Source organism: Cimex lectularius, unplaced genomic scaffold, assembly GCF_000648675.2.
Source record: "Cimex lectularius strain Harlan isolate CLEC.00 unplaced genomic scaffold, Clec_2.1 scaffold10, whole genome shotgun sequence".
In the NCBI taxonomy this organism is placed as follows: domain Eukaryota; kingdom Metazoa; phylum Arthropoda; class Insecta; order Hemiptera; family Cimicidae; genus Cimex; species Cimex lectularius.
In genome coordinates, this window is record NW_019392665.1 from 1064189 (window position 1) to 1090328 (window position 26140).

Genomic DNA, 26140 nt, shown 5'->3' on the forward strand with positions numbered 1-26140 from the left:
TCAATTCGATCCCAGCGCTAATCCTTTCAATAATCCAGAGTACTCGATAATCACTATTCCTCGGGGTCATTGGGGATAATCCTACCAATCACGCTAATAAATTACTTTACTCGGCTAATCCTTCTCAATACCCCAGAGTACTCGAAATTCTTCGTGGTCCTTGGAGGATAAACCCTACCATTCACGCTAATAAATTACTTAATTATTCCGAAATTGTAAGAAGCGGTCTGGTGGAATGTAGGTTTCAGAAAAACATTTTCTTTATCGTGCGAACGTTCGATCTTTGTTGAGATCATCTTCAGGGCTCAAAGTGTTTGTCTTCCGTGTAATTGTGCATTCTTGCGTGTCGTGTTAAGTGCCTTAACCATTTCGGCCACCGACTCACCTTTAAATAATTATATATTATCAATATTTTATTATTAATTATTTTTAATTTGAACTTTAATAAAAGAATTATAGTTTTGATCAACCCTCATTTGGAAGTGCCCGATCAAACACGCTGTGGATTGATAACCTTCCTAGAGGTTACAGCACTGGCGGAGAATGACTAAGAAACGAAACTTTATGAGTTTTTTAGTTAATTTCTAGCCTCTTTCTTTATTTCTTCGCCTTTTACTGTTTTGTTTAATAATATCAAATAAATCGTGTGTGTTAAAAACGATGAACACTTTTTCCATGCCGACCGGTTTCAAAACCCACCAGGAAGGCCGGCTCGCTGGTAAAGTCGAGTTCTACAATGTTCAGAGGTCGTACATGTCCTCAAAAGTAGCCCGGGTCCGGTGGAGCCCGGATTGCGAACACTTCCTGACAGGTGGGTACGGGGAGCCCACGAACAGGGTGGAGCTTTGGCACTTTCCGAGGGGGGCCGACTGCGCCTACGGATACCCTAAGCTCAAAGACTCAATTACTACGAACGGGGATGTCAACGAGATTAAATTCGTCGATGGAAACAGGTAATTATTATTTCTCTATAAAAAACTTGTCTCATATCATAATTACAAATAGCCTGTTTACCTTGTAATAACCTGTGAGGATCAGGTGAGCGCGTTGGGTCATCTGTGTTGGTCGCAAACGCATTCGCTATCCTTGGCTCATCCTCGTCAAACTGACAGATTCATCCATGTAGAATCGCCTATGAAACGTCAACCGTTTTGATGTTACGCCAGAAGTCTGAACCTTGACCAAGGCATTTCAGTGGCCCTGATTCACCTCCGACACTAAGCAAATCATGGCCGACAAAGCGATTGGCTGTCTTTCCTTTGTTGGGATTTGCTCAGTGTCGCAGTCCTCCATACTCTGTCAGGGGACGACCCATAAAAAAATATTTACATCAATAATCTCCCTGACTCCATTCAGCACTGCAATTACTACATCTATGCCGACAACTTCCAATTTATAAACCTTCCATCCCTTCGATCTATATTTGGCTATACCAAGAATGCAAGGTCTGACTTCCATAAACGAATGGGCACATAAAAACAACCTGGAATTAAATGCTTGAAAAAGCCATTGTTATAGGATCTTGTCACCTCAAATACCTCCCCTATCCCTTCTTTCACCATCAACAACCGGCCTATATCCTTCTGCTCCACTGTTAAAAATCTCGGTGTTACCATTGACCAAAACCTTTCCTGGTAACCAAAAGATTTATTGAAAAATAATGACATAAATTAAACAAAGAAAAACTCATTGCTGTAATGGTTTATAAGAAAAAAGAATGTTTTTCTGTTTGATCTGGTTGTGCCACAAAAGTCTGCTTCTTTCAGCATCTCGAACAGAAGAGAATACTGAGTTCTTCCGTTGTCGGGAGGGCCCTTAAGCTGATTCTAGCAGCACCCTGTCCAACTTGGCCCATTGAAGGAATGGCAAGGGGTATCAAAGTCCTGCAGGTCAACCTGATGGCCTAGATGTTGCCCTGGCTCAAGAACTTTGGCTGTACAACGGAACTGAGACGAATAAAACCCCACAGGTATTATACCAAAGGGCATCAGTAAGACTGCTTAAGAAGGCACATGCACCAGATAAGAGAACAGACAGTGCAGATATTGCCAGGAAGAAGAGGAGACCACAGGACACATTTTATATTTTTGTAAACGTCTATGTAGATTAAGATTATTATTGGACAGGAAAAGACCGAATCAAGGTCCTACACCAAGGAGCCGCAGGCAAGGCTGGAGGTTGATTACCTCCACTTTTATCCCGATCCCTAGGATGGTCCTTGAACATCGTATGAATGTACAATTGTCTACTTTCTGGACATCATATAATGCGTTGTGTGTGGTGGTAAACCTGTAATTTGATCATTACCGATTATTTTAGTTTGCCTGTCTCTCTGGGTTCACATGTTCCGGCAAACAGACCAAAATGATCTGTAACAATGAAATTACTTTTATTAAAAGGATGGAATTATCTACAATATTTGATTTTTTGTTTGTCATCACTGATCATTAGAATTTACTTTAATTTTTTTTGTTTTATTATTATTTAGGTTTTTGTTTTCAACAACGACAAGTGAACTCCACTTGGTACAAATCTCGAATGAAAAGATGGAAATTGTTGAGACGTGGGATGGTAAATACTTCGTCGGCGATTCCATTTACGGTTTTGACATAAGCGACGAGAGCACTGTTGCTGTTATAACGAGCGAGGGTATAATTGCTTGCTTCTCCCTCGCGAACCGGCAGGAGCCTTCTGCCACGGTTGGCTCACACAAGGACAACATCGAGTGTGTATCGTTCTTAACGAATCACGAATTGGCCCAGGGAAACTTGAGGGGTCAGCTCACCGTCTGGGATCTTAGATTAGACCTGTTCAAGCCGGCGATGTCTTTCGCATACAACAGGGACTCGACGGTCGGCGTCACCTGCATACAGCCTTTTCCGGTAAATACAGATATATTTATTAACTGTTGATTTATTCCTTCAATAGCTTATTGACTCCATACAATAATTTAGTTACCAAACCTTCGACTTCCGTTACTCGACAATAATTGACTTCTTACAATCTGATAGCAATCGTTCTGGGCTTTTTTATCCTCGCTGGATTTATCTGTCATAGCATTTTGCCATCTTCAGTGTGTGTCTGTATGATTTTTATTTATTTATTTATTTTTTATATATAAGGTGACAAAGCAGACTGCCCACCCTAAAGATGGCAAAATTCTGAAACATCTGACAGACCCAGCGAGGATAAATAGAAGTAAAAGATTGGAAACGATCCAATTCCAATTTCATCAATTTACAGACCACAGGAAATTCATGAATTGACATCATACTCATTGACTGTCTTATTTGATCAGCCATTGACTATCTTACTCAATAATGACCATTTCATTGACTTTTTAAATGTTCCACAAAACCATTCATTGACTGATTGCTTTATTAAGTTAATGGCTAATACATTGATTGTCTTGCTTAATTATTGACTTTTACTTGGCTGTTAGCTACAACAGACTGTTCGTTTGTTCATTCGTTGACTAAGTTAATCACTAATTGACTGACCAATTTGATATACTCAGTTGGACTCATTGACCTAGTCAGTACTCATTGACATAATTCACTTGATTCGTTTATTGACTTTGCCTTGCTCAATTATTGACCTATACATTGCTGGAACCTGTAATAGACTGACTCATTTCTTCACTCATTGTCTAAGATAATTATTAATTGTCAAGCCAAAATTGATATACTCAGTTGGACTCATTGATCTGGTTCATACATAATTCGCTGTTACTGATTTATTGACTTAGTAACACTTGCATGGCTTATAAAACTTGATAATTGACTCGTTCATTTACTTAATCACTATAAGTCAGTCGATAAGAAGAGGCTCCGTGGTGTAGTAAATTCAGAATGGGAGAGATGAATGTGACAGTTATTTGATGATTGATTCTATAAAATTTTCTTTTGAATATTTTGTTGTGATAAAATTAACGCGTGAGTTAATAATCAAGTTCCTTAAGTCATTATGGATTAAAGCAGTATTATTAAGACAAAAATTAGACTAATTATTCACTGATTTAATTTCCAATTAAGTTGGCCAATCAGTAAGATAACGAATATGGACTTAATAGAATTGGTGAATGATAGAGTGTGGTGTTCAATCCTTAAAAAAAAAAATGTCACTAACTTAATCCTTAATTGACTTAGCACATCACCATTTCAAAAAATTTCATTGACCCGTTGATCTAATTCCTACATCATTTACTGGCCTTCTCAATTAGTATTTTATTTATTGACTCCTCTACTATTTAAAAATTGAATTATTTGTTTATTCATTGTTCAATATGGTCACTTCAGGTTCGGAAGCACATGTTGGTCGCCAGCGGGATGGATGGTTCAGTAACGACGTGGGACCTAAGGAAGCCACTGATGGCCGAGACAGTGTATGAGGCACACAGTAAGCCAGTTACGTCGATGGTCTTCCACCAGGCTAGGCCGTCGAACCTTTTCACAACTTCGATGTCGGGCGAGGTATGGCACTGGACCAACTTCCTTAGCTTACTCGGCGAAGGCGGTACGACTGTGACCATGTTCAACCACACCGTCACGATCCCGCCACCGGACAACAAGCCGGATGTCGTGTGCCTGATAGGGAAGAAGAAGTTCCCGACGAATTCGTGTGACGTGATTGAAGACCGTCTTGTCTGCTCGACAGACAATGACTGCCTCGTCTTCGTACAGCCTTTACAACTAAAATGATTACAAACAAAAATATTTATTTTTTAATCCATTTTTAACTAAGACTAAGAAGAGTCTTATTATGATGTTTAGTCATTCATCGAGCTTTTCCTCCTAAGAAAGTACTGAAGTATATGTAAAGAAAAAACATTGTGTTTACTTGTCAGGTGGTACCCAATAAATCCAGGGGTTTCAAGGCATATTGACTAAATGAAAACGACCTGTTAGAATGCTACTAGCGTATTCTTTGAATTACATACAGAGTTAATGTTTTTTAAAATTATCATAAAATTATTATTTCTAATAATTAATGTGTAAAGATTAATAATAAAGAATGAATTAGTTTCAAAAATAGGAAATTTATTTAATTGATTAGTTTACATTATATTATTATTGAAAAGTGAACATCCTTTTACACATCCCGCTGTACCTTATATTCATATCCTTCAGTTTTTCCTTGATGAACTCCATCTCACAGAGCCCTTGGGGGTTTTTCGGCTCTATCTTCAAAACAGCATTCAGGTCTAAATAAGCTTTTTCGTAATCCTTGAGTGCCTTGAGAGCTGAAGCGCGTCTCAAAAGGCATTTTACGTTGTCAGGTTCATGCGCGGCCACCTTATCGCATACAGCCACTGCGTGTTCATCCCGGCCCAATTTCAAAAGGCATAGAGCGATGTTGTTGCAAACTGTGTCGTAAACAGACCTCGCCTGATCGTCTTTGCCGACGAAGACGGCGAGAAGGAGGCAACGTCGGAACCTCGATAACGCCTTGTCGACTTCTCCCGATTGGAACAGTTTGACCCCCTGTGCTTTATGCTTCATGGCAAGTTCCAACTTATCATTATCGGTCATACTATATATCCTAACACCCACTCGAAAAGACTTGAGTTTAATCTCGAAAATGCCATGTTCACAGTACATCACACACTCTTCTTGCCTGCACATCGTCATGAGACACCGTTCGACTAGCATGTCGAGCGCCGTCTCGTACTCTCCGATCACCAGCCTCTTCTCTTCTCCAGACATGGATATGTCGCACTCGTCCCTCTCCATCGGCCTCGGGCCTTTCAGACCCTGTTTGGTCACCCTCTTCCTCCACCGGCCGTCTTTCGACTCGTAATCCCAGCCTAGTTCCCCTTTCGACATACCCGCACAAATCCGACCGGCGTAAAAATTTAAAAACTATAACATAATCCTTTTTAAATAATAATCAACGATGGAGGGAAAAATTAAAAATAGAAAACCACCCCTTAAAATACTCGTGATGTTTATACAAGACACAAACTTCACTGGAATCGCAAAAGGTTATAGTATGGTTATGAAAGCGACATGATTTCCGCTTATAAAGGGAAAATTCAAAGGTTCCGCACATATATCATAAAATTATATTCGTTAAGAAGAACAAAATCACTCATTCACTTTCCATACGATCAAGCTTTGGTTATGGCGGTCGTTCAACAATTACTCAAATTTAAACAATTCTTAATCTGTCTATCAAACGTCCGGATAGTCCATCGTTCGTTCTGCTCGTCAATCGATGTTTTCACAATCATTCTTTATATCAGATTCAGCCTGTCTTTTATTAAAGTTACTTAATTTATTTATCAATAGTTGTGGACAACTAAATTATTTAACTAATCAGTGTATTCTTCATCAAGTCGTTCAGGCTGTCATCATCCAGGTGTTCGGTGATTCATCATTCAATCCGTTCATCACTACAATCTTTCAGTCTATTCATTATTCAGTAATTCAAATTCGTCATTTAGTCGTTGATTATTCATCAATCGGCTGTTTAGTCATTCATCATCAATGTATCCATAGTTCAGTCTATTCATCTTTTGACCTGTTCATCAATACAATCTTTCAGTTTATTCATTACTCAGTCGTTCAGTATTTCATTATTCAATCTGGTTATCTTCCAGCCGTTTGGTGTTTCATTATTCAGTCTGATCATCAATACAATCGTTCAGCTTGTTCATCACTCAGTCATTCAACATACAGTTGTCTATTCATCATTCAGCTGTTTAGTCATTCATCATCTCGTCTATCCGTCCTGTTATACATCAGTCTATTCATGTCTATCTATTCATCATCCAGTTGTTCGGTGTTTCATTATTCATTCTGATAATCAATACAATCTTTCAGCCTATTCATCGCTGTCATTCATCAGTCTCTTCCATCATCTGTCTAGTCATTTATCATCTAGTTTATCCATTCTGTTCTACATCCATTCAGTGTTTCATCATTTGGTCAGATCATCAATGTAATCTTTCAGCCTATTCATCACTCAGTCATTCAACAACCAACTATTCATCATTCAGCTGTTTATTTAATCATCATCCAGTCTAGTCATTCAGCTGTTGAAAATCAGACATGGCCGACCTGTCGGTGTTGTAAGAGTCAAGTCTGATTAATTCTATCGATCCATTCAACAAATCTTATTTGATTAGAATTTGTTGATATATCTTCATAAGGTCATTGCGATGAAGTACGCTTTTTTGAGTTTAATTAAACTGAACTCGGTCAATGTATGTACTTTTTAATAGACCCTGAGGACAGTGTCGTATAAGTATAAGTCGCCAAAAATGTCTACTATATCACAAAAACCTCATGAAAATACATAAAAAAATTCTAATATGATTACCGTCAGTTCGATAAAAACTTTAATATTATTTGACATCCAGCGAGTCAATACAATCCGATTGTTAATGATCATCATTTTTAACTCAATCTGTCAAAATCACTCGATCAGTTGACTACTCAGTACACCACCATATCATAATTTTATTCTTCAATCTGTCTGTAATGAACATGTCATCAGGATCTGATAAATAAGCACAATTTTTATTTTATTTTAATTTATTAAAATAATTATAATAAAGTCACAATCCTTGACAACCAAGGAGTATTTTTTATGGTCATATTTAATCAAACTTCCCCTCTTGTTTTTTTGTGTATATTTACATGTTATAGGTAAACATTCTAGATATGAAAAAAGGTAAAAAATAAGATAAATTTTAAATCTATACCTTCAAAATCTACAAATAATATTTACAAGTTTGTTATGTTTATTTATGATATTATTATTTATTTTTAAAAAATTTTTTTCTTTATAAATAAATAATTATAATGAATGACAAGATTGTATGCTGTTTGAGAAGACACATCGGTTCATCGCGATTTATTTGTTCTTTTTCCCTCCTCCGAACCCCGAGAATCCCATGATGACAGCCAGCTCTGACTGTGGGTGGACCTCGTCTGGATCTTCTTCAAACTGTCGCTTTCTTTCTCGTTTTCTCTCCCTCCTGTACTCTTTCAGCTTATCTTCCTATGGTGATTCGTTAAAAAAAAGTATGTAATTTATAGTTGCATTTTGTCATTAGTTTATTACCTCCTCTTGTATCTCTTTCATACGCTGTTCGAGATCATAGTCCCTTTTCTTCTCCTCAAGCTTCTTCTTGTTCACCTCAAACCTCTTCTTGACCTGATCCAGGCTCGAACGTTCAATTCGCATCGACATACCGAGATTCCTCTGGTGCTTCTTCCCATTGATGTGGTCGAGGAAGTTGATCGAATCTTTGACAATGCAGTCGCATACATTACAGTAGTAACTAGACGGGGAAGACACGGGTTAACGACGGTTTTGATTTCATTTAACGCTACTCACCCGCCAGACTGCGACGAAGGGGTGTTTTTCGTTATGACGACACTCTTGCCGAGTTTGGAATCGAGGTCGACTTTGTAGTCTCTCTGTTTCAGGAACTCCCTCTTGACCGGAATGCTCTTCTGGTTTGCCTTCTCCTGAGCTTCCAGCTCCTGCTGGATCCGCTCCGATGCCATCTTCTCGTACTCCTCCGCGTCCCATTTCCGACGGTGGTCGCTGATCTTCTGCACAATAAATCGAAACGTGTAAAAGAAAACAAAAAGCAAAGCAAAACTTCCACCCTTCATAAGTCATAACCCGAATAAAACCATAACAGAAAAATTCACTAATAGCTTACATTGGACGAACTCATTGTATGTCTTGACACAAGTATAATTCACGGTCTCATACGAAAAAAAACTTAATTAAACTAGAGAAAAGAAAAGCTATTAGAAGGTTCTTCACTTCTCCCTTCCTTTATTTACGTTCGGAAATAAAACTTGTAACCTGACAAGAAGGTTTTACGTTTCAGTGCTGTCACCCAAAACATCCAAGCAGGAAAAAAAAATCTCTTCTTCCAATGTAATAACAACTAATACAAAAACTAATGGTTATATATTTAAAATAACGACTTAATAACTTAAACATAAAAATCATAAAAAAATGGAAAAGTCGTTTTGGCCAACATGTTTTCCGTGTAAGTATCAATACCATCAATTTTCCCCCCTAATTCAACTTCCTTCAATAAATTTTTATTTTTCCTCTGTTTTTGTCAGCTTTGTTCAATTACACTATTAAACTACTTCCATTGTAGTGTTAAATTTATGTCGGAATTTTATAATTTTGTCAACTATTTTTCAACGTTGTAACTCTACCAGAAGGTTACGCCCCTTGTATAAAAATCATTGACTGTACAAACGTTTAAATAATTATCTTCTAATTAAATTTTTTTAATTTGGCCTTGGAAAAGCGTATAATATGACGATTGACTTGTCTTAACTTTCGAACGTATTTTTGTCAAGATCTTATAATTTTGCTTCATATTATTCAACTTTGTAAATGTAGAAGAAGGTTACGCCTGTTCTTGTATCAAATGCTGGACAATACAAATATTTAAATAATTATCTTCTAATTGAATTGTTTTTAATTTGGCCTTGGATCAATGTGTAACAGGTCGATGTACTTGTTTCAACTTTTACTCCTATTTTATAGTATCTGTACGAATCGTGTAATTTTGCCTCTTATATATTGTTTAACGGTGTGTGAACGAACCGTTCAAGAAGGTTACGCACTTTTTTTTTTAATTGTTGAATATACAAATGTTTAAATCATAATGCAACAATAAAAAATTTGTGTTTGGGGATGGTTAGGGTTCCCTAACCACCCCAAAAAATTTGAATAGAACTAATAAAAATACTTAATCGATTTTCAGTCATAATTGTTCTATATTAGTTATATAAATTGTTTAGCAGTAATGGACGATATTTTAATGACCCGACAAATGTGCTCTGTTCGGTAATTGTTTTTTTTTCTTCTTTTTCTTTTGGATAAGAAAGTCTATTTATCTTTTGATTCTAATAATTTGGTCCAAAATTATTATTTAAACGTAAGGTGAAATTAAATATAAATTTTTATTGTTATTTTAAATCGACCGTTTGTATCGATATATTGTCGATATTTTTCTTTCGATACTTCATGCTCATGGTGGTGGTTGAACGTTTTTTAATCTTACCCCCTGCAACCCGCGCCGATAATAAACTCATTTAAACAAATAAAATAAAAGGTAATTAAGTATAATTTTTATTATTGTTTTCATTTGTGCTTCCGTTCATTTCAATATAGATTTGTCTGCCAGTTTAGCGTATATTTACCACTTGAAGCACGGACGAACCGAACGGCGAGTAGAGGAACCGCAGCAACTTCGACTCAATATTTTTTCCGTTTCAGGAAGAACAATTCGAGCAAGATAATTAGACGATTTCAAGATGCCTGAGACGAAATCAGACTCGGAATATTCAGATTCTGGCTCGGAGGAGGTAAATAATATTCTATGCTAACAATTAGCCGTTTATGTACATTTTCCAGGGGCGATAGCGTGCACCGCGGACAACCGCGTCCTTTCATCATTTTTTTGTCGATTTTTAGGTTAATAAGGTAATAGATTGATAAGTTGACATTTTTCAGTTTTTCTTTGAATATTCACTGTCGTCTGTATGTCTAGTCAATACAATTTAAATAAAACTCAAGTCTAAATGATTTTCGGTACAACCGGGAGTGAATGACCGTCGGAATACTTTCGTCTCAATTTTGCCTCGATTTAAGTTAAATTTTGTATTTTTGGCATGATGTAGCACCAACGGGTGTCTACAGTTTGACTGCGACTGAAGCGAAACTGTTGTGCAACTCCGGTCAAATCTTGTTTGTGCTTATGTTGTAGTAAATTCATCCTTGAATCAATAAATGAGTGATTGTTTGACTGTACAATTGTAGAAGTGAGCGAATGATTCACAGTGATCGATTCGACTGGCTTAGTACATTGAATGGACAACATAATATACAGACAGCAATTATTTGATTGCAAGTCAGAATGAATGGTCAACTGACCAACAGGGGTTGATTGCTCATCTAAATCTCTATAGGTGACTACTTGAGGAAGTGTGTAAATAATTTAATAAGGAAATAGCGTTGACTTAGTGAATGTTTAACCGGATGATCATAGAATGACCCTTTCTGATTGATTGAACGAATAAGTCTTATTCTGTCCTGAAAAGGACGTTAAAATCTTTTAAGACTGTGCCTACGCCGAAGGTCAAAATTGGTCCCTCGTGCAAGCATGGAATCGTTTTGCAAAAAAACTCGCTTTCACCTGTGAAGTGCAATAAGGAAGGCTTCACATAGAGCCTTTAAAAAGGCTCTTCCCTCTTCCCTTCTGCAGGGTTTGGTTGGCATACCACCTGACCAACATCACAACCAAAGCTACTTACATTCGATAGAGAAGGCAGCTCTATCAACAAGCGGGTCAGCCCCAGTTTTTCATTTAAGTGAATTACTAATCACCACCGGGTAAACTCTCTTGGTCTACTCTCCAGTACTTGTACCACATACCACTTCAAATCCAAACCCAATAGCAGGCTATGAGGCTGAAGCTCAGTTATTCTCGCATTCTGTTGCCTGGGAAGTGTGATTGATTGCAAGCCCAGCAGTTAATGGTAGCGAGGATCTTGAGTCTCGCCAAACTGCCCACTGTTTTGAAGTGTTTGCCTGTCACTCGAGGCTGCAGTAAACCTAGAATTCTTTCATCAAAGAGGAGTGATGGGAGTTTAGGATAATGGGAGGAAAAGTATTGAGAATAAGGTCTGCATGATTTGATTGTTTGCAGATACAATTTGCTGGGTAATGGAACCAGAATGATGAGACAGGAGTTGATTGAAAGAGTGAGTTAGCAACCTGCTGAATGAGATTGATTGACTGATAGGTAAATGTGTGACTTAGCAACCGGTTGAATGAAACAGTGAACAACTGAGTCACTAGACAGTGATTGACCGACTGAGTGATTTAGTTATTTATAAACCTGCTGAATGAGGTGGTAATTGACTTAGTAAATTCCTAAGTGAGCTATCAACCAGCTGAATCAATCAGTGATTGATTGATTAACTGAGTTAATGAATTGGCAACTGGTCGAATAAGTCATTCACTGGTGATAGATAGGCTGGCTTAGTTGGAAAGTGTAAACTTTTTTTTATTGTTTGCATTAATATAAACAGACTGGAGTGATGAATGATTGATTGAATTAACGACAAACTTATTGAAGAGTGAATTATTGAATTGAAAATGGAATGAGAGATTGACTGATTGTGTCACCGAATGAGTTGTTCACTTATTGAACTACTTAATAACTGTTCATAATAAAAATCAGATCGATTAATTATTTATATTTGAATAAATCTTTTTTTCTCCCCAGAGGCCAGTCAAAAAACAAAAGGTCGAGAAGTCAAAGCCGAAGCCAAAGCCCAAGCCGTCGAAGCAGCGCGATGAGGACGAAGAGCCGTCCTGGTCCCTCGACAACAGGCGTTTCATCAAGGTGCGTGAGTTTAGAGGCAAAGTGATGATCGACATAAGGGAGTACTACGAAAGAGACGGCGACCTCCTCCCTGGCAAAAAGGGCATCTGCCTCTCTACAATCCAATGGAACAAGCTTAAAGACATCATGTCCGAGGTCGATGAGGCCATACAGAAAAAATAAAAAATCATCTTCCTTTAATACTTAATGTTAAACAATATTTAAAGTCTTATTATAAACAGAAAAAGAAAAAAAAAATACACCGGAATATAATCTCCGGTCCAAATTTTGTCTTATATCAATAAATCTTTGTTTTTTCTCCTTTATATGTTGTAATGTGTGTTGAAAATTTTATCCAGTCGTCCTATCTTTTCTAAACATTTTTTACCTATATCCTGCTTCGATTGAGTACTTGATTGAAAAAATGTAAGGTGTGTTTTATATAAACTACCTATATACATTTGTGTATATTTTGCAGAGTTGTGATTCGCAGTGGGCGAACATTTTATATACAAGACTTGATAATACCCGCAAAAGCGTATATGTGAATGTAAGCATATTATTGATGCTGACAAGTAAGTATATATATATATATTTATGTGTATATAATACACAGAGCTCTAAACACACGCTCTGGAGAATTTTACTTGTGACTGTGGTAATTTTCTTTGTAAAGTTTTTATTGTAAAATTCAGTGTATCTTGTAAAATTCAGTATCTGATATTCGGGTATTTTTCATTATTTTGACTACAATGATCTATCAAAAACTGCAGATTGGAAATTTATACAACGTTAAAAAGCTTATATAGTTTGATTTAAGAAAATAAATTTTTCATTATATAAATTATTTATAAATGTTTCAAAAATTCAAATAGGATGGACCGTCGTCTTTGGTATTCTGTTGGCAAGACTGTCCGCTTTGTAACCACATCGTTGAGGTTATAGTACTATAACCTACCCGTGTCTATACTGTTTAGGTTACAGATTGTATGTAAGAAAGTCGGCGTTCTGGGGGTGATTTTCCCTTTTATTTTTTTTTGGTTTTTAATTTTAATCCGTGTTTTATCAATAGAAAAGATTGATTTGCCGTCTGAGATTTGAAGGGCTAAAAGACACCTGGAGGAAAGGGGGAAAAGAGAACCGGCGATCAGGATGTCGGACGTCGAGGAGGATTTTATGTGCGAGGAGGAGGAAGACTACGGCCTCGAATATTCCGAGGACAGCAACTCTGAGCCGGACGTCGACCTGGAAAACCAGTACTATAACTCGAAAGCATTGAAGGAAGAGGATCCGAAGCTGGCCCTCGCCTCGTTCCAGAAGGTGTTGGAGCTAGAATCAGGCGAAAAGGGCGAATGGGGCTTCAAAGCGCTGAAACAGATGATCAAGATACATTTCAAGCTCAACAACTACACTGAGATGATGGAGAGGTAAGGGTCGACTTGTATACGTTGTTGACATGTTGTACCAGCTTACTTTGTCAAGGTAGAGCAGAGTAAACTCAGTCAACCTTGTTAACTTGCAATGAAGACGATGTTGATTGTCTGCGAGCTGGTTGACGGTTGTGATTCATGTTAAGAAGATTGAGGTAGGATCAAAACGGTTTGAAGTCATGTCGATGCACCTGTGAGATGGACCAACATTAGTTTTCACATGGTTTTGTAGTCGTGCCAACCTCTATTCATTTTGGTTCTTATCTGTGCATTGACGTTTTTGTGCTTTCCTGTAATAATTTTATTTTTTAATAAATTTCTGGTTGCAGTTATGACTAGTGTAGTTTGGGCACCACGGTAGCTGAGTGGCTAAGGTTTTAGACTCTCCGCTAGTAGATCCCGCGGTCATGGGTTCCCACTGGCACCTCGGTTGTTTTGTTTTTTTGTTTCCAATGCCTGACCTTTGGTTGCAATTGGAAAAATTGACACAGCACTCATCAATTGTAGTTCTGGGGCAGGATCGGATCTCTACGACACTGAATTTGGTCCTAACCCCCTTCAAAAATGAGTTTCTTTGGTGGAAGAACAGTGGCGCACTGGGGGCTCAAATTTATATGCATATTTCGAGGCCCCAAAAAAATGGACCCAGGAAGGAAGTACTATAAGCTGTAATATACAGCTACAGTTCTCAGGGAACTTCTCCAGTTCCTGGTATGCATTATTTAGAAGAGAAAAAAATTACTAGTATACCAAATACTCAAAATTGGATTGAATTTTTTGATAAATTGAAAGAATTGCCGGAATCGAGTGAGGTCAAATCTAAAGCGTTTAAAGGTGACTCCAGACTTGCGGTATTCACCAAATGCTGCTCAATATTTCCGTCTAGGCATTCACCAAAAGTGCGTATGTATACTCACAGGGTTCCTAAAAACGAGCCAGTTTTTGCGGACATGAGAATATGTATTTGCCAAGTGCCATGCGACCAATACTACCACTACCATACACCATACTACCACCAGTGATGCTGTGGGCTACAAACTCAGTCACAAATGATTTTATGATTTTGGTGAGAATGTGTTCTAAATTATAGGTTCAGCTTGATCGGGGAATTCTAAGTATGAAATGACCGACTGAATACTAGAAGAGATATTGTATGAGTTGTGTTTTTGAGTTTCACAGTGTTTATCGATATTTATTCAAGTGTGTTAGACGTTTTTAAATGGCAAAGGTAGTGTTCTAAGTTTAAAATCAGATAATTTTGATCTTTTCGACTCGTATTGACCAGGAAGACAAACAACATGTCCCAAACGGATTGTAGCTGCTTCTCTTCCGGATCGACTCCTGGAGTCGCCTGTTCACTGTTTGAAGTGAGTATTTGACTTGGCTGACTTTTCATTTTCAAATCATCCCTTTTTATCTGTTTTTCTACCGGAGTAGGGGTGGAAAGGAAAATCAAAAGTCAGGGAGTTTCCACGCCGGTGGATTTGCGAAATCTCATCGCTACATATTTTTTGGCCTTGTGACAACCCTTTAGCACTTATTTATTTTTTCCAATTCATAACCTTTTTTTTGTGTGGCCGTTTATACTAATTTTTTGTCCTTATTTTAAGAATGAAAACTTTTTCTAAAACAGGGACTGGCTTACAGAATTATTGTTAAGAAAATTAATTAACTGATCAGATGATCAACTGAATATATGCTTAAATAAATTCATTAATTTTATGACAGATTGAACAGTTATAAGACAGCCTAAGTGATAAAGATTCATTGTATGATCAAATCAATCAATCAGTTGGCAGATTTACAGGAGATGAAATTACTGATGAATCAGCTTACTTTGTTTGATAATTAATTCAGTTTAAATTTTGTAATTTCAGGTACAAGCAGTTGCTGACGTATATTAAGAGTGCAGTGACGAGGAACCACAGCGAGAAGTCGATCAATTCAATCCTGGACTACATATCGACATCTAAGAACATGGAATTGTTGCAGAACTTTTATGAGACAACTCTCGACGCGCTCAAAGACGCTAAGAACGACAGGCTCTGGTTCAAGACGAATACGAAGCTCGGGAAGCTCTACTACGATCGGGAGGACTTCAACAAGCTGGCCAAGATACTTAAACAGCTGCACCAGTCTTGCAAGACGGACGACGGTGAGGACGACTTAAAAAAAGGGACGCAGCTTCTGGAGATTTATGCTCTCGAGATACAGATGTACACAACGCAGAAGAACAACAAAAAGCTGAAAGCTCTGTACGAGCAATCGCTCCATATAAAGTCGGCCATACCGCACCCACTGATTATGGGCGTGATACGAGAATGCGGCGGGAAGATGCACCTGAGGGAGGGCGAGTTCGAAAAGGCACACACGGACTTCTTTGAAGCATTCAAAAACTACGATGAGTCCGGCAGCCCGAGGCGGACGACCTGCCTCAAGTACCTCGTCCTCGCGAACATGCTTATGAAATCTGGCATCAACCCGTTTGACTCGCAAGAGGCGAAACCGTACAAGAATGACCCCGAGATACTTGCCATGACCAACCTTGTCTCATCGTACCAGAACAACGACATCAACGAGTTTGAGAGCATACTCAGAACGCACAGGGTGAACATAATGGACGACCCGTTCATCAAGGAACACATTGAGGACCTCTTGCGCAACATAAGGACACAGGTGCTCATCAAGCTCATCAAGCCGTACACGCGCATCCACATACCATTCATATCCCAGGAGCTGAACATAGACGCAGCGGACGTTGAGAGCCTGCTCGTTTCGTGCATACTCGACAACACCGTCCGAGGGAAGATCGACCAGGTGAACGAGGTACTTGAACTGGACAAAGAGTGCAACTCGGGCTCCAGGTACACAGCCATTGACAAATGGACCAACCAGCTCACCTCCCTGCAACAGGCCATCGTAAAAAAACTCGCTTAAATTTATTCATAAATTTTTATTAACATTATTATTTTAAATTGCATATTATAATTAAAAAACAAAAAATTTGTACATTTGGACAATACAATCCCCCCCCCAAAAAAAAGAATAAATAATAAAATGAAATAAATATTATAATAGTAAAAGTAAATAAAAATAAATATAAAAGCCCTTCTCCACAAATTCAAAATTTGATAGCTGTAAGATAAATTCTCCCCTTTTTTTTTTCCTATTTGTAATTATATCTGAAATTTATGTAAAAAAAAGTTTTCAAAAGTTTATTCGCAATCCCAAACCTTATTTTAAACGTAAGCTACTAATCGTAGACTAAGCACAGCTTGGCCTAAGCTGATCCAAAGTCAGTCCCCCACACACAAATCAAAATTATTTAAGATGATTCTTGATATTTACTTTTTAACATTCATTAAATTAATAAATAATTATATTAGTGATAATTAATCATGATTAGCCCCCAAAAAAATATAAAAAAATTGGCGGTATGTCTTAAAAGGGTGAAGTTCATCCAGCCTCCCCTTCCAAGAATTTCAAAAATTTGACCAAGTTTTCTAATTGATCACAGAATTTTATAAATCAATTTATGTATCTTATATTATGAGCGTTTTTTAAAATAATTAAATATAATTGTACATAGAACTAAGGCACTTTGTTTATTTATAAACGAAAATCAAATAAGTTTGAGAACTTAAATTTTACATATTATATACAAATAATACAAATACAATTTTCTTTTAGCTCATTCTTTTTTTTAATTGTTTTAACATAAAGTGTAAAAAAATAATCGTTTATTTGTTTTTTTTAATTATTATTTTTTTTAATGTTCGTTTGGACTGTTGAAAATGTAGCATAGCTAGCAAGCGTTGTTGGCTGCCCTGTTATGTTGGCAGACCTATCCTGTCCAAATGGGACGACGTGAACCTCCCACCACTGTTTCATTACGGTCCTGTCCTCCGAGCAGAACATTGGGCTTGACGACGGTCCTTCGTCCGCGCACGCAGGTAAAAGAAAAAAAATATCGCGATTTTCCCAATTCGCCTTCTCATGAGTCGGCCTAGCTGAAGAAAAATCAGAAGAAAAAATCTGCTAAAAGAAGAAACGGAAGAAAAAGAGAAGGTTTCATCCTACAGGAGACGAAAATGGAAAACGCCTATTGGGAAGAGCCGACGAGCCTGAACAGCCAAGTCAAACTGGAAAGGTAAGCCCGTTTCCATAAAATACTCTAAACAAACACAATTTTCAATATATATGGTGATTAGATGAAAAAAAATCAGTGTCAATTTATCCATAAGAAAAAAATTTTTTTTTTGAATCCAGGAACTTTGAAAGATTTTTCAAAACTTGACCATGTCAGGTTTACCTCCTAGCAGGTTTCCTTATAGTTTTGTCAATAGTTAAAAAATTATTCAAATTATTGAACAATTAAGTATAAATAACAATAAACGCAGTTTGTCAGATAATATGTCGGTTAAGGATTTGTCAGGCATTATAGCAGGTTGTCACACTGTTCTTAATATACCTGTATACACAATGCGCATTCAAGTTTGTGACTTAGCAATGACAGTCCAATGACAAGACCATTAAACAACAATTTTTTTTCACTTTTTTAAATTATACGTTTTGTTTTTACAATTTTCAGCAGCTTGTCGTATGCAGGCACTGGAAACAGTGAGGATGAAGAGTACGGCTTCCATGGCAAAAAGAAGTTGGCGAGGGTGAGTTTTTCCATATTATTTACCGTCGTTGTGATTGTTTCAATTAATTATACTCTTTGTTACCTAAGGTCTTGGTTGAGATGAATAAGTTATTCGAAGCTGGGATTCGAATCTGACAAAGCGGTTAGAGTAACGGCTCATGACACTAATTTCCCACTTTTTTTTTTCAATCAAGACCTTAGATAAAAAGTATGATTAATACAGTCAATTATGACTGCTAAACATATATAGATTATTGTGATGTTTGAAATTTAACAATAATTCATGTTTGAACAATTTCAAACTATCTTTTTCTTGCTCAATCATTTCTTGTGTATTGTATGATTAAGTTCTTATATCTCACTCACGGTTTGTCTGATAATTTGTCCCTTTTTGTGTCTTTTTCTTTTCTCTTTACCTTCATTTTACAGTGTATTTTCTTTATATCATACTGTTACTCACTGTTTTCCCATCTCTTTCTCACTCAGTAAGTCTTTCCTCCCTTTCCCTCCCCTCTCACTCTACCTTCTATCTCACTCAGTTTAACGCTCCCTCTCTTTTCCACGCTTTTTTTTTTGTACTTTTGCTACTACTTACTTTTGTACTTGTCTGCCCCCCCCCTCTCTCTCTCTTTCTTTCTTTCTTTCTTTCTTTCTTTCTCATTCTCACTCATTCATTTACTTTTGCTAGCCCTCCCTCTTTCAATCACACTCACTTTATCTACTTATATGTTTCACTCATTCAGCTTTGGGCTTAATTCCATTTTTCCAACTTTTTCTTATTTCTTACGATTATTTTTTTTTCATCTGTCTCTCTCCTCTTACTCTCTCTCTCTCATGCTCACTCATTCATTTACTTTTGCTAGCCCTCCCTCTTTCAATCACAATCACTTTATCTATATATGTTTCACTCATTCAGCTTTGGGCTTAATTCCATTTTTTCAACTTTTTCTTATTTCTTACAATTATTTTTTTTCATCTGTCTCTCTTTCTCCTCTCACTCTTTCTCCTCTTACTCTCTCTCTCTATCTTTCTCTCTCTCTCTCTCTCTCTCTCTCTCTCTCTCTCTCTCTCTCTCTCTCTCTCTCTCTCCACACACACTCACCCACTTTTGTTGTTTCATACCTTGTTCTTTTCACACTTTTTTCTTCTCCTTCCTTTTATCTTTTGTAATTTTTCCTTCCTCCAAACAATAGTACACCCATTACTACAATCTCATATTCTCATATTAAAAGTACATATAAATATTGTTTATTGTTTTATATATTTTTTTAAAAAACCACCTATTTCTTATTTTCTAGGTAACTTTTTTTTTTTTTTTTTTTTTTTTTAATAAATTTAATGTATTGCAGGTACAGCCTAGCAGGATAGCATATTTTTAGCATGCATTAATTTATTATATAACATTTATCAAATTAATACAATCAATACAAATTTTACATTTCTTTCTTCAAAGAATAATTGAATATAAAAATTTCATCATTATATGATATTTAGGCTTTATAGTACAAATTGATAGGAAAATAAATATATTTATAAAAGTTAAAAAAAAGAAAAAAATGGGACAGCTATTTATCAATTTTAGGAAATCGATATCTTTAATAAACTACACTATACACTTTAGGCCCACTCAATGCCATTGTTAAAGCAGAGTGATAGGTCTACCAGTAAGGTATGAAGGAATATCAGCACTGACAGTCAATGACCTAGAACATCTTAGGAGAAGGACTAGGAAAGTACAAAAAACACTCCGGTATCTATTATCATCAATATATTTCCATAAATAAATAAAAATAAACAAGACTCAGTGAATCGCTCTGCCTGCGACGTTCCATATTGATTAACATGTCGAGCTATCCAAGGAAGAAAAGATCCCGACCTGTGATTCGTCCTATGCTGGGGAGCATAGAACAACAATCATATTGTGGCAGAGCAGTAGTTTAGTGGTATCCGTTGCATCAAGCATGTTTCTTTTTCATGATGTTTTCTTGACATATACATTTTCCTCCTTTATAGCTGTCACATACACAAACACCTTAACTTATCTCTCTACTTTCCATTTATTTTTTTATTTTTCTTCCTTTATTCTCTTTTTAATTTCTATTCACCTTGTTGTATCTATGCTATCACCCTATTCCTCTCTAACTTTTTTTTTTCTCTGATCCCTTTCAGTACTTTATGTAGAAAAGGTGATCAGGGATGTTTTTCTATCCCTCTAAACTACCATTGGCCATCCCTAAGGCCCAGGAAGACCTGAATACCATTGTCAACTGGGTTCCAGAAAAATTCCCCCAATCACAATCCTACGAAATATCATGGCTATCATCAACTATCAGTTATCGGTAGGATCCAATCATCTCAAATCCCTCCTCTGTATCTACTTTTTTACCGTCAATAACCATCCCGTCTCCTTCAGCCCCTCGGTGTAAAAACCTTGGAGTTATCCTCGGCCAAAACCTCTCAACGTCACATTACCAAAATTGTCATATTGCCTCCCTCACCCTGTCCTGGTCTCCTCCCCCATTCCGTTGTTTAATTACTGTTGTGCTGTTTACGGTGGGCTTTCGGGGGAGCGAAATAAGTGCTTTAAAAGATTAATGATGTGTGGTTTCTATTCGGTGTCCCCCTGGCATCACGCCTTTATTCCGACGGCTCTATCCCTCTTCCTGAAGTCCTCGGTCCCCTTCTTTACCGGCCGTAACACCCATCGTCCTCGTTACACTATCCAGTCCGATTCAAATCCTCTTTCCACTCCTGCAATACCTACTCATCTCCCTGCGACCTAATCCATCCCCGGCACCTTTCCTCGTCCGAGCACTAAAATTCAGTAATTCCCTCGTCTTAAGTGCAATGCTTCCCTTACTTTTTTAAACAATCCTTGTGTACCTTCCTCTCTCTCAAAACAGAGTCTGTATATCCGCAGTTTAAATTTATTCGTTTTACTTTTGTTTTATATAAGCCCTTTGTTATTAAGGCAAGGCAAGGTTTATTTTTGTGTCAAAATATTCACAATTTTTCTTTAGCCTTTGTGCTATTCTAAAGACTCCTGTCCCAGAATAAATTATTTTTTCTTCTTCTTAAATCATTATTGTGGAGTCTGATCACGGTACACTTTCGTTTTTCTACCCCCTCTTGAAAATAATTGCATTTTTGGTTAAGAGTGTGACATGGTAAGGTCAAAAGCGCAACGATTCTACTTTTATCATATCGTGATTTTTTGTGTCAACTGTTGTATTTTGTGTATGTTAAAAAATAATAAAAACTTATCAAATAAACTGAAAATGGATGAAGGGTTGCGCAACCGGGCGGTTCGGTTTTTTATTTATTTACTTTTTTTTTCTTTTTTTTTTTGCCGCCTCGGCCACCTTGGCAGGGAGTGGAAGAATGGAAAAAGGGCAGAAAAGAAGCGAAAACACGTGAGCCCGGGCCGCCGGCGGCCGTGGTCACATGGACGGCGAGCCTCGGGCCACCTGTCGTCCCGTTGGATCCACGTGACCCGCCCCCCACCGCAATCCCCCGCACGTGTCCTGCCTCGTTTTTATCATTACATTTTTTTCCAAGTTAAAAACAAGTTAATTTTAATTAATTTTAATGTAGGAGAGAGGGTAAAAATACGGATAGTTACTTTCTGTCACGATGTTTTTTTCGAATAGCTTTCTTATGTTCTTATAAATTCTCAGATTTTATGGCCCCTTAAATCCTCATTCTTTTTACTCTTAGGATGTTACATTCCTACTCCCATTCTCACCCACTCACTTTCACTTTCCCTCCTGTCACATTCTCCCTCACTCACACACTCACTAACTTTCCTCTTTACACACTCTCTCTCTCTCTCTCTCTTTCTGACTCATTCAATCTTTTTCACTTATCTCTCGTTCACCTTTCTCCTTCTCACTCAGTCTCTCAATATCTCACACTCACTCTCATTCACTTCACTCTCTCTTTCCCGCCTACCTATTCTGTATGTGTCTCTATCTCACTTTCCCACTCACTCACTAAGTCTCCCTCTCTCTCTTACTTACTTATCACTTTCTCACTCACTAGCTTTCTCTCTTTCCATACTCTTTCTTTGACTCATTAAATCTTTCTCACTTTCACACACTCTCTCTCTTTCTTTCCCGTTCACCTACTCCGTGTGTGTCTCTACCTTTCTTTCCTACTTAGTCTCTCATTATCTCACACTCACTCACTAAGCCTCTCTCTCTCTCTCTCTCTTTACCCTCTTTCTCACTCACCTCTCACTTTCACATTCTCTCTCTCACACTCACTTTCCCGCCCACCTACTGTGTGTGTCTCACTACCTCTCTTTTCCACTCATTCTATCTTTTTACCCTCTTACTTGATCACTTTCTCTCACTCAGTCACTAAGACTCATTCTTCTTCAACCACTCTCTTTCATTCATTCACTACATCTCTCAAACTCTCCTCTCTCTCTCTCTCTTATTCACTTTCACTTACTCTCTCTCCCCTCTCATTCACTTGTTCATTAAGTCTCTCTTTCTCTCTCATCCTATCTATCTTTCTCACTCACTCATTAAGTTTCCCTTTCGTCCAATCATTCTCTTCCCCCTCTCACTTGCTCACTCATTTACTCGTTCACTAAGCTCCTCCCTCTCACTCATTGCGTCTCTCTCCCACTCACACTCTCATTAATGAAATTTTTTATTGTTGTGTAAACCAGATTGTTTAATGTTTTATATTATTATGTTCATGTGTAAATTATAACCCGTGTTGGATGTAAGAGAGATCCAATCGACCTTATTTTGCATGTCTAAATAAAAGTTCAATCAATGTCTCTTTCTCACTCACTTTCAGTTTCTCTCTTTTCCACCTTCCATTTCTTTTTCAAATTTTACCTTTTTCTTTCTGTCAGTATCGCTTTTTGTATGCGGATCCCTCAGCAGTCATTGACAGACACAGTGTTGACTACGGGAGAATCTGTGAGCCCAAATTGAATTATAACCGGAGGCCGGTTTTATATGCACTAGAAAAAACCTCAATATGCCATATAATTTGCTCTTAAAATATTAAATTACATAGGATGAATATTGGATACATCATTTTACTAAAAAATTAACTTTTTTTAATTTTATTATTTGGACCTGTTACATACTCATTTTGAAAGGAAATAGAACAGAAATATTTCACTCACTCAAATAAATCATATACCTTAAAATATTATACAGCTTACTTACCTTTTTATTATTTTAAGGCAGTTATCTAAATTGAAAGAATTTGCTTTGTCACGTTTAATCTATATTGTGATTTTATTTTTTTGTTGTAAGGATCCGCTGTCACACAGGATTATAGAGAAACGTAGGAGGGACAGGATGAATTCGTGCCTAGCCGACCTGTCGAGGCTCATACCGCACGAGTACATGAAGAAAGGTCGAGGGAGGATCGAGAAGACGGAAGTGATCGAGATGGCGATCAGGCGGATCAAGCACCTTATGAGCCGCACTGGTGGATGCAAGGGTAAGAGAACGTACATAATTATACGCATCTTGGTTGGTTTATGTTTTATATTTTTACGTTTTAAGAATCGGACTGCGGCCAAGACGAACAGAAAGAGGCTGAAGACCAATCTCAGCAGGCGCAGCGAGACCACTTAGAAGAGCTTGCGACGTCGTACAGACTCGGGTTTGTCGAGTGCCTCAGTGAGACTATACACTTTCTCGTCCAGGTCGAGGGGCTCATGGCAACAGACCCATTCTGCACGCAGCTCAAGACCCACCTTTCCAACCACTGTGACAACATACTGCAAAGTAAGTTTTTATTATTCTAGGTTTATATTTATTTTATATTTATTTCTATTTTTTTTCTTAAGGCGAAGGTTTGAGATCGAGGCTGTGCTTCTCTGGTGAGGACAAGAACGACCAGCCGGCATTAGCTACTTGCGAGTCGTCCAACACAGACCAGGACGGCCGGACTACCCAGTTCTGCGCCCTCCAAGATACCGGTTCGGACACTAGCACCGGCCATACTTACAACGTAAGCGACTCTCCATTGCAGCTCGTACCTAGCCAACAACAAATTGACAATCGGTTACAGCTGTCGCCGACATCGTCCAACTCCGAGAAGGGTACCGGCGCCGCTCCTGCCGAGCCCGCTCCGAGCTACAAGTTCAAGAACAGGATACAGAAAAGGTTCTTCGAGAGGAACCGTTCGAGCCGGGTGCCCGTTTTCGTCCTGGCGCCTGGGGGCGCACACTACCTGGCCACGTGGCTCGACGCAACGTCTATACCAGGCTACGTCGAACTGGGCCCTGCTAGGGAGCCCCCCGCCAGCCACCACCCGGTCACAATCAGCGTCGACTTCAGAACCAGAGTCGGGACGACGTGAATAGGTCAAAAATGAAGAAATCAAATAATTGAAACAAGGTGAAAACACAATCCCGGTACTGTCCGGACAGCCCTCAGGATATACAAACGGATTTTTCCTTCAGCCTGTTTTCTTTATATCTTGAGGCGCAGTCATTTGGGCGTTTTTTATATATAATTATTTTCTTTTATTAATTTAATTAATAATAAACCTGTGCCTTACTGTGTTACCTAGTTCGTGCTTCGTGATCTGGAAAATTTTCCCTTCGTCTGTTTTTGACAGTTTTGATCAGGCATTGGTTTTGTACTATTCGTTGAAAAAAAAGACTGAATACTGCTGTGCGTTTTAGTGATTTTAAAAGCCCATACTTTCACTGTACGGGGAAAGAGGGGGGTCTCGGTTGTTGTTTTATCTGGCAATTTTTTTTTTTTTTTTAATATTCTATTGAGGAGTGTAGATTTTATTGTATGCAGACTATTAAGCCATGTTGTATTTAAAAAAATGTATATGTATATGTTATTGATCAAGTTAATTAAAAAAAAAGACTTACCTACATCCCATTGTGCAAGTCCTGTTGCTGTCATTGCGACTATTACCTTAGTCGTTAGTGATATGATTTTCCTCCTTTTCTACGTGTACTTCAACGTACGGGTGAACCCGTGAATGGCGATACTGGTAATTCTGCATGTCGACTTTAGGACAAAGTTCCTATTGTCCATTAATAATAATAATAATTGCATTTTATTAATATTCATAATACAAAATATATTTTTATTTATTTGTTACAGTCTACATGGACTATGTCTGTAAGGAAAAATCCTAACCTAGTTTGATCGGTCTATGGTTCGCTCTATATTCCACCCCCACACATACTCAACACTCATGCTAATAAATACATTCATTCAAGAACACAAAATGCCCACAAAATATGATTTATACAAACTATCATCTATTCCTAGAGAACTGATTAAAGGCACTTGCAGCATATTGTACATTATATTTGACGACTTCAGACCTCCCCCCACAGAATATGGTCTTATACAAAACCCAAGTTAATTTTGGCTAGGAATCGCACAGTGGTAACAGATTTAAACATAACTTTCTCATCTAGCCGAGAAATTACACAAAATTTGTTATTTTAATTGTACAATTTGATTGTAGAGCTTATTCTATGACACTTTTACTGAAAGAAATTTTAATAGGATCAATCTGACGGAAGATGTTTGAGGGGGAATGCTTTTTGTAACGAGACAAGCCTCTTCCCCCCTCCTAACTAATAAAATGTAAAAATTTTCTTGTCGGTAAAAGTGGCATAAAATAAGCTCTACAATCAACTTGTACAATTAAAATAACAAATTTAGT

At 37.6% G+C, this 26140-nt stretch overlaps 6 protein-coding genes across 12 annotated transcripts; 4 read left to right on the plus strand and 2 right to left on the minus strand.

Moving 5' to 3' along the window:
• The first annotated feature begins 493 nt into the window (after positions 1-493).
• LOC106667460 (nucleoporin Nup43) lies at positions 494-4944 on the plus strand. The gene is made up of 3 exons (XM_014395421.2): positions 494-953; positions 2489-2882; positions 4299-4944. The coding sequence occupies exons 1-3, from the start codon at positions 661-663 to the stop codon at positions 4698-4700; spliced, it is 1089 nt and encodes a 362-aa protein (XP_014250907.1). The 5' UTR covers positions 494-660; the 3' UTR covers positions 4701-4944.
• A 74-nt stretch (positions 4945-5018) lies between these two features.
• Positions 5019-6144, minus strand: LOC106667465 (peptidyl-prolyl cis-trans isomerase FKBP5-like). Its single transcript, XM_014395427.2, has one exon. It carries the CDS (start codon positions 5823-5825, stop codon positions 5070-5072), a length of 756 nt encoding a protein of 251 aa, XP_014250913.1. The 5' UTR covers positions 5826-6144; the 3' UTR covers positions 5019-5069.
• A 1431-nt stretch (positions 6145-7575) lies between these two features.
• Positions 7576-8841, minus strand: LOC106667415 (zinc finger matrin-type protein 2). The gene is made up of 4 exons (XM_014395355.2): positions 8681-8841; positions 8347-8567; positions 8071-8290; positions 7576-8007 (listed from the first exon to the last, which is right to left on the minus strand). Exons 1-4 carry the CDS (start codon positions 8693-8695, stop codon positions 7861-7863), a joined length of 603 nt encoding a protein of 200 aa, XP_014250841.1. The 5' UTR covers positions 8696-8841; the 3' UTR covers positions 7576-7860.
• Positions 8842-9997: 1156 nt separating this feature from the next.
• On the plus strand, positions 9998-12612 carry LOC106667416 (RNA polymerase II transcriptional coactivator). 2 transcript variants are annotated; one of them, XM_014395356.2, is made up of 3 exons: positions 9998-10105; positions 10270-10358; positions 12284-12612. In XM_014395356.2, exons 2-3 carry the CDS (start codon positions 10308-10310, stop codon positions 12563-12565), a joined length of 333 nt encoding a protein of 110 aa, XP_014250842.1. In that variant the 5' UTR covers positions 9998-10105; positions 10270-10307; the 3' UTR covers positions 12566-12612. The 2 variants fall into 2 exon arrangements, with proteins under 2 accessions (XP_014250842.1, XP_014250843.1); XM_014395357.2 differs by having other exon boundaries at positions 10017-10105; positions 10178-10358.
• A 659-nt stretch (positions 12613-13271) lies between these two features.
• On the plus strand, positions 13272-16754 carry LOC106667414 (COP9 signalosome complex subunit 2). Of its 4 annotated transcripts, none has more exons than XM_014395352.2 (3): positions 13272-13373; positions 13455-13809; positions 15690-16754. In XM_014395352.2, exons 2-3 carry the CDS (start codon positions 13535-13537, stop codon positions 16747-16749), a joined length of 1335 nt encoding a protein of 444 aa, XP_014250838.1. In that variant the 5' UTR covers positions 13272-13373; positions 13455-13534; the 3' UTR covers positions 16750-16754. The 4 variants fall into 4 exon arrangements, with proteins under 4 accessions (XP_014250838.1, XP_014250837.1, XP_024080845.1 ...); XM_014395351.2 differs by having other exon boundaries at positions 13312-13396; XM_014395354.2 differs by having other exon boundaries at positions 13328-13369.
• Positions 16755-17642: 888 nt separating this feature from the next.
• Positions 17643-25338, plus strand: LOC106667360 (hairy/enhancer-of-split related with YRPW motif protein-like). 3 transcript variants are annotated; one of them, XM_024225079.1, is made up of 6 exons: positions 17658-17962; positions 18404-18479; positions 23743-23932; positions 23998-24222; positions 24285-24448; positions 24509-25338. In XM_024225079.1, exons 1-6 carry the CDS (start codon positions 17904-17906, stop codon positions 24797-24799), a joined length of 1005 nt encoding a protein of 334 aa, XP_024080847.1. In that variant the 5' UTR covers positions 17658-17903; the 3' UTR covers positions 24800-25338. The 3 variants fall into 3 exon arrangements, with proteins under 3 accessions (XP_014250749.1, XP_014250748.1, XP_024080847.1); XM_014395263.2 differs by having other exon boundaries at positions 17643-17962; positions 18407-18479; positions 24285-25338; XM_014395262.2 differs by having other exon boundaries at positions 17646-17962; positions 24285-25338.
• The last annotated feature ends 802 nt before the right edge of the window (positions 25339-26140 follow it).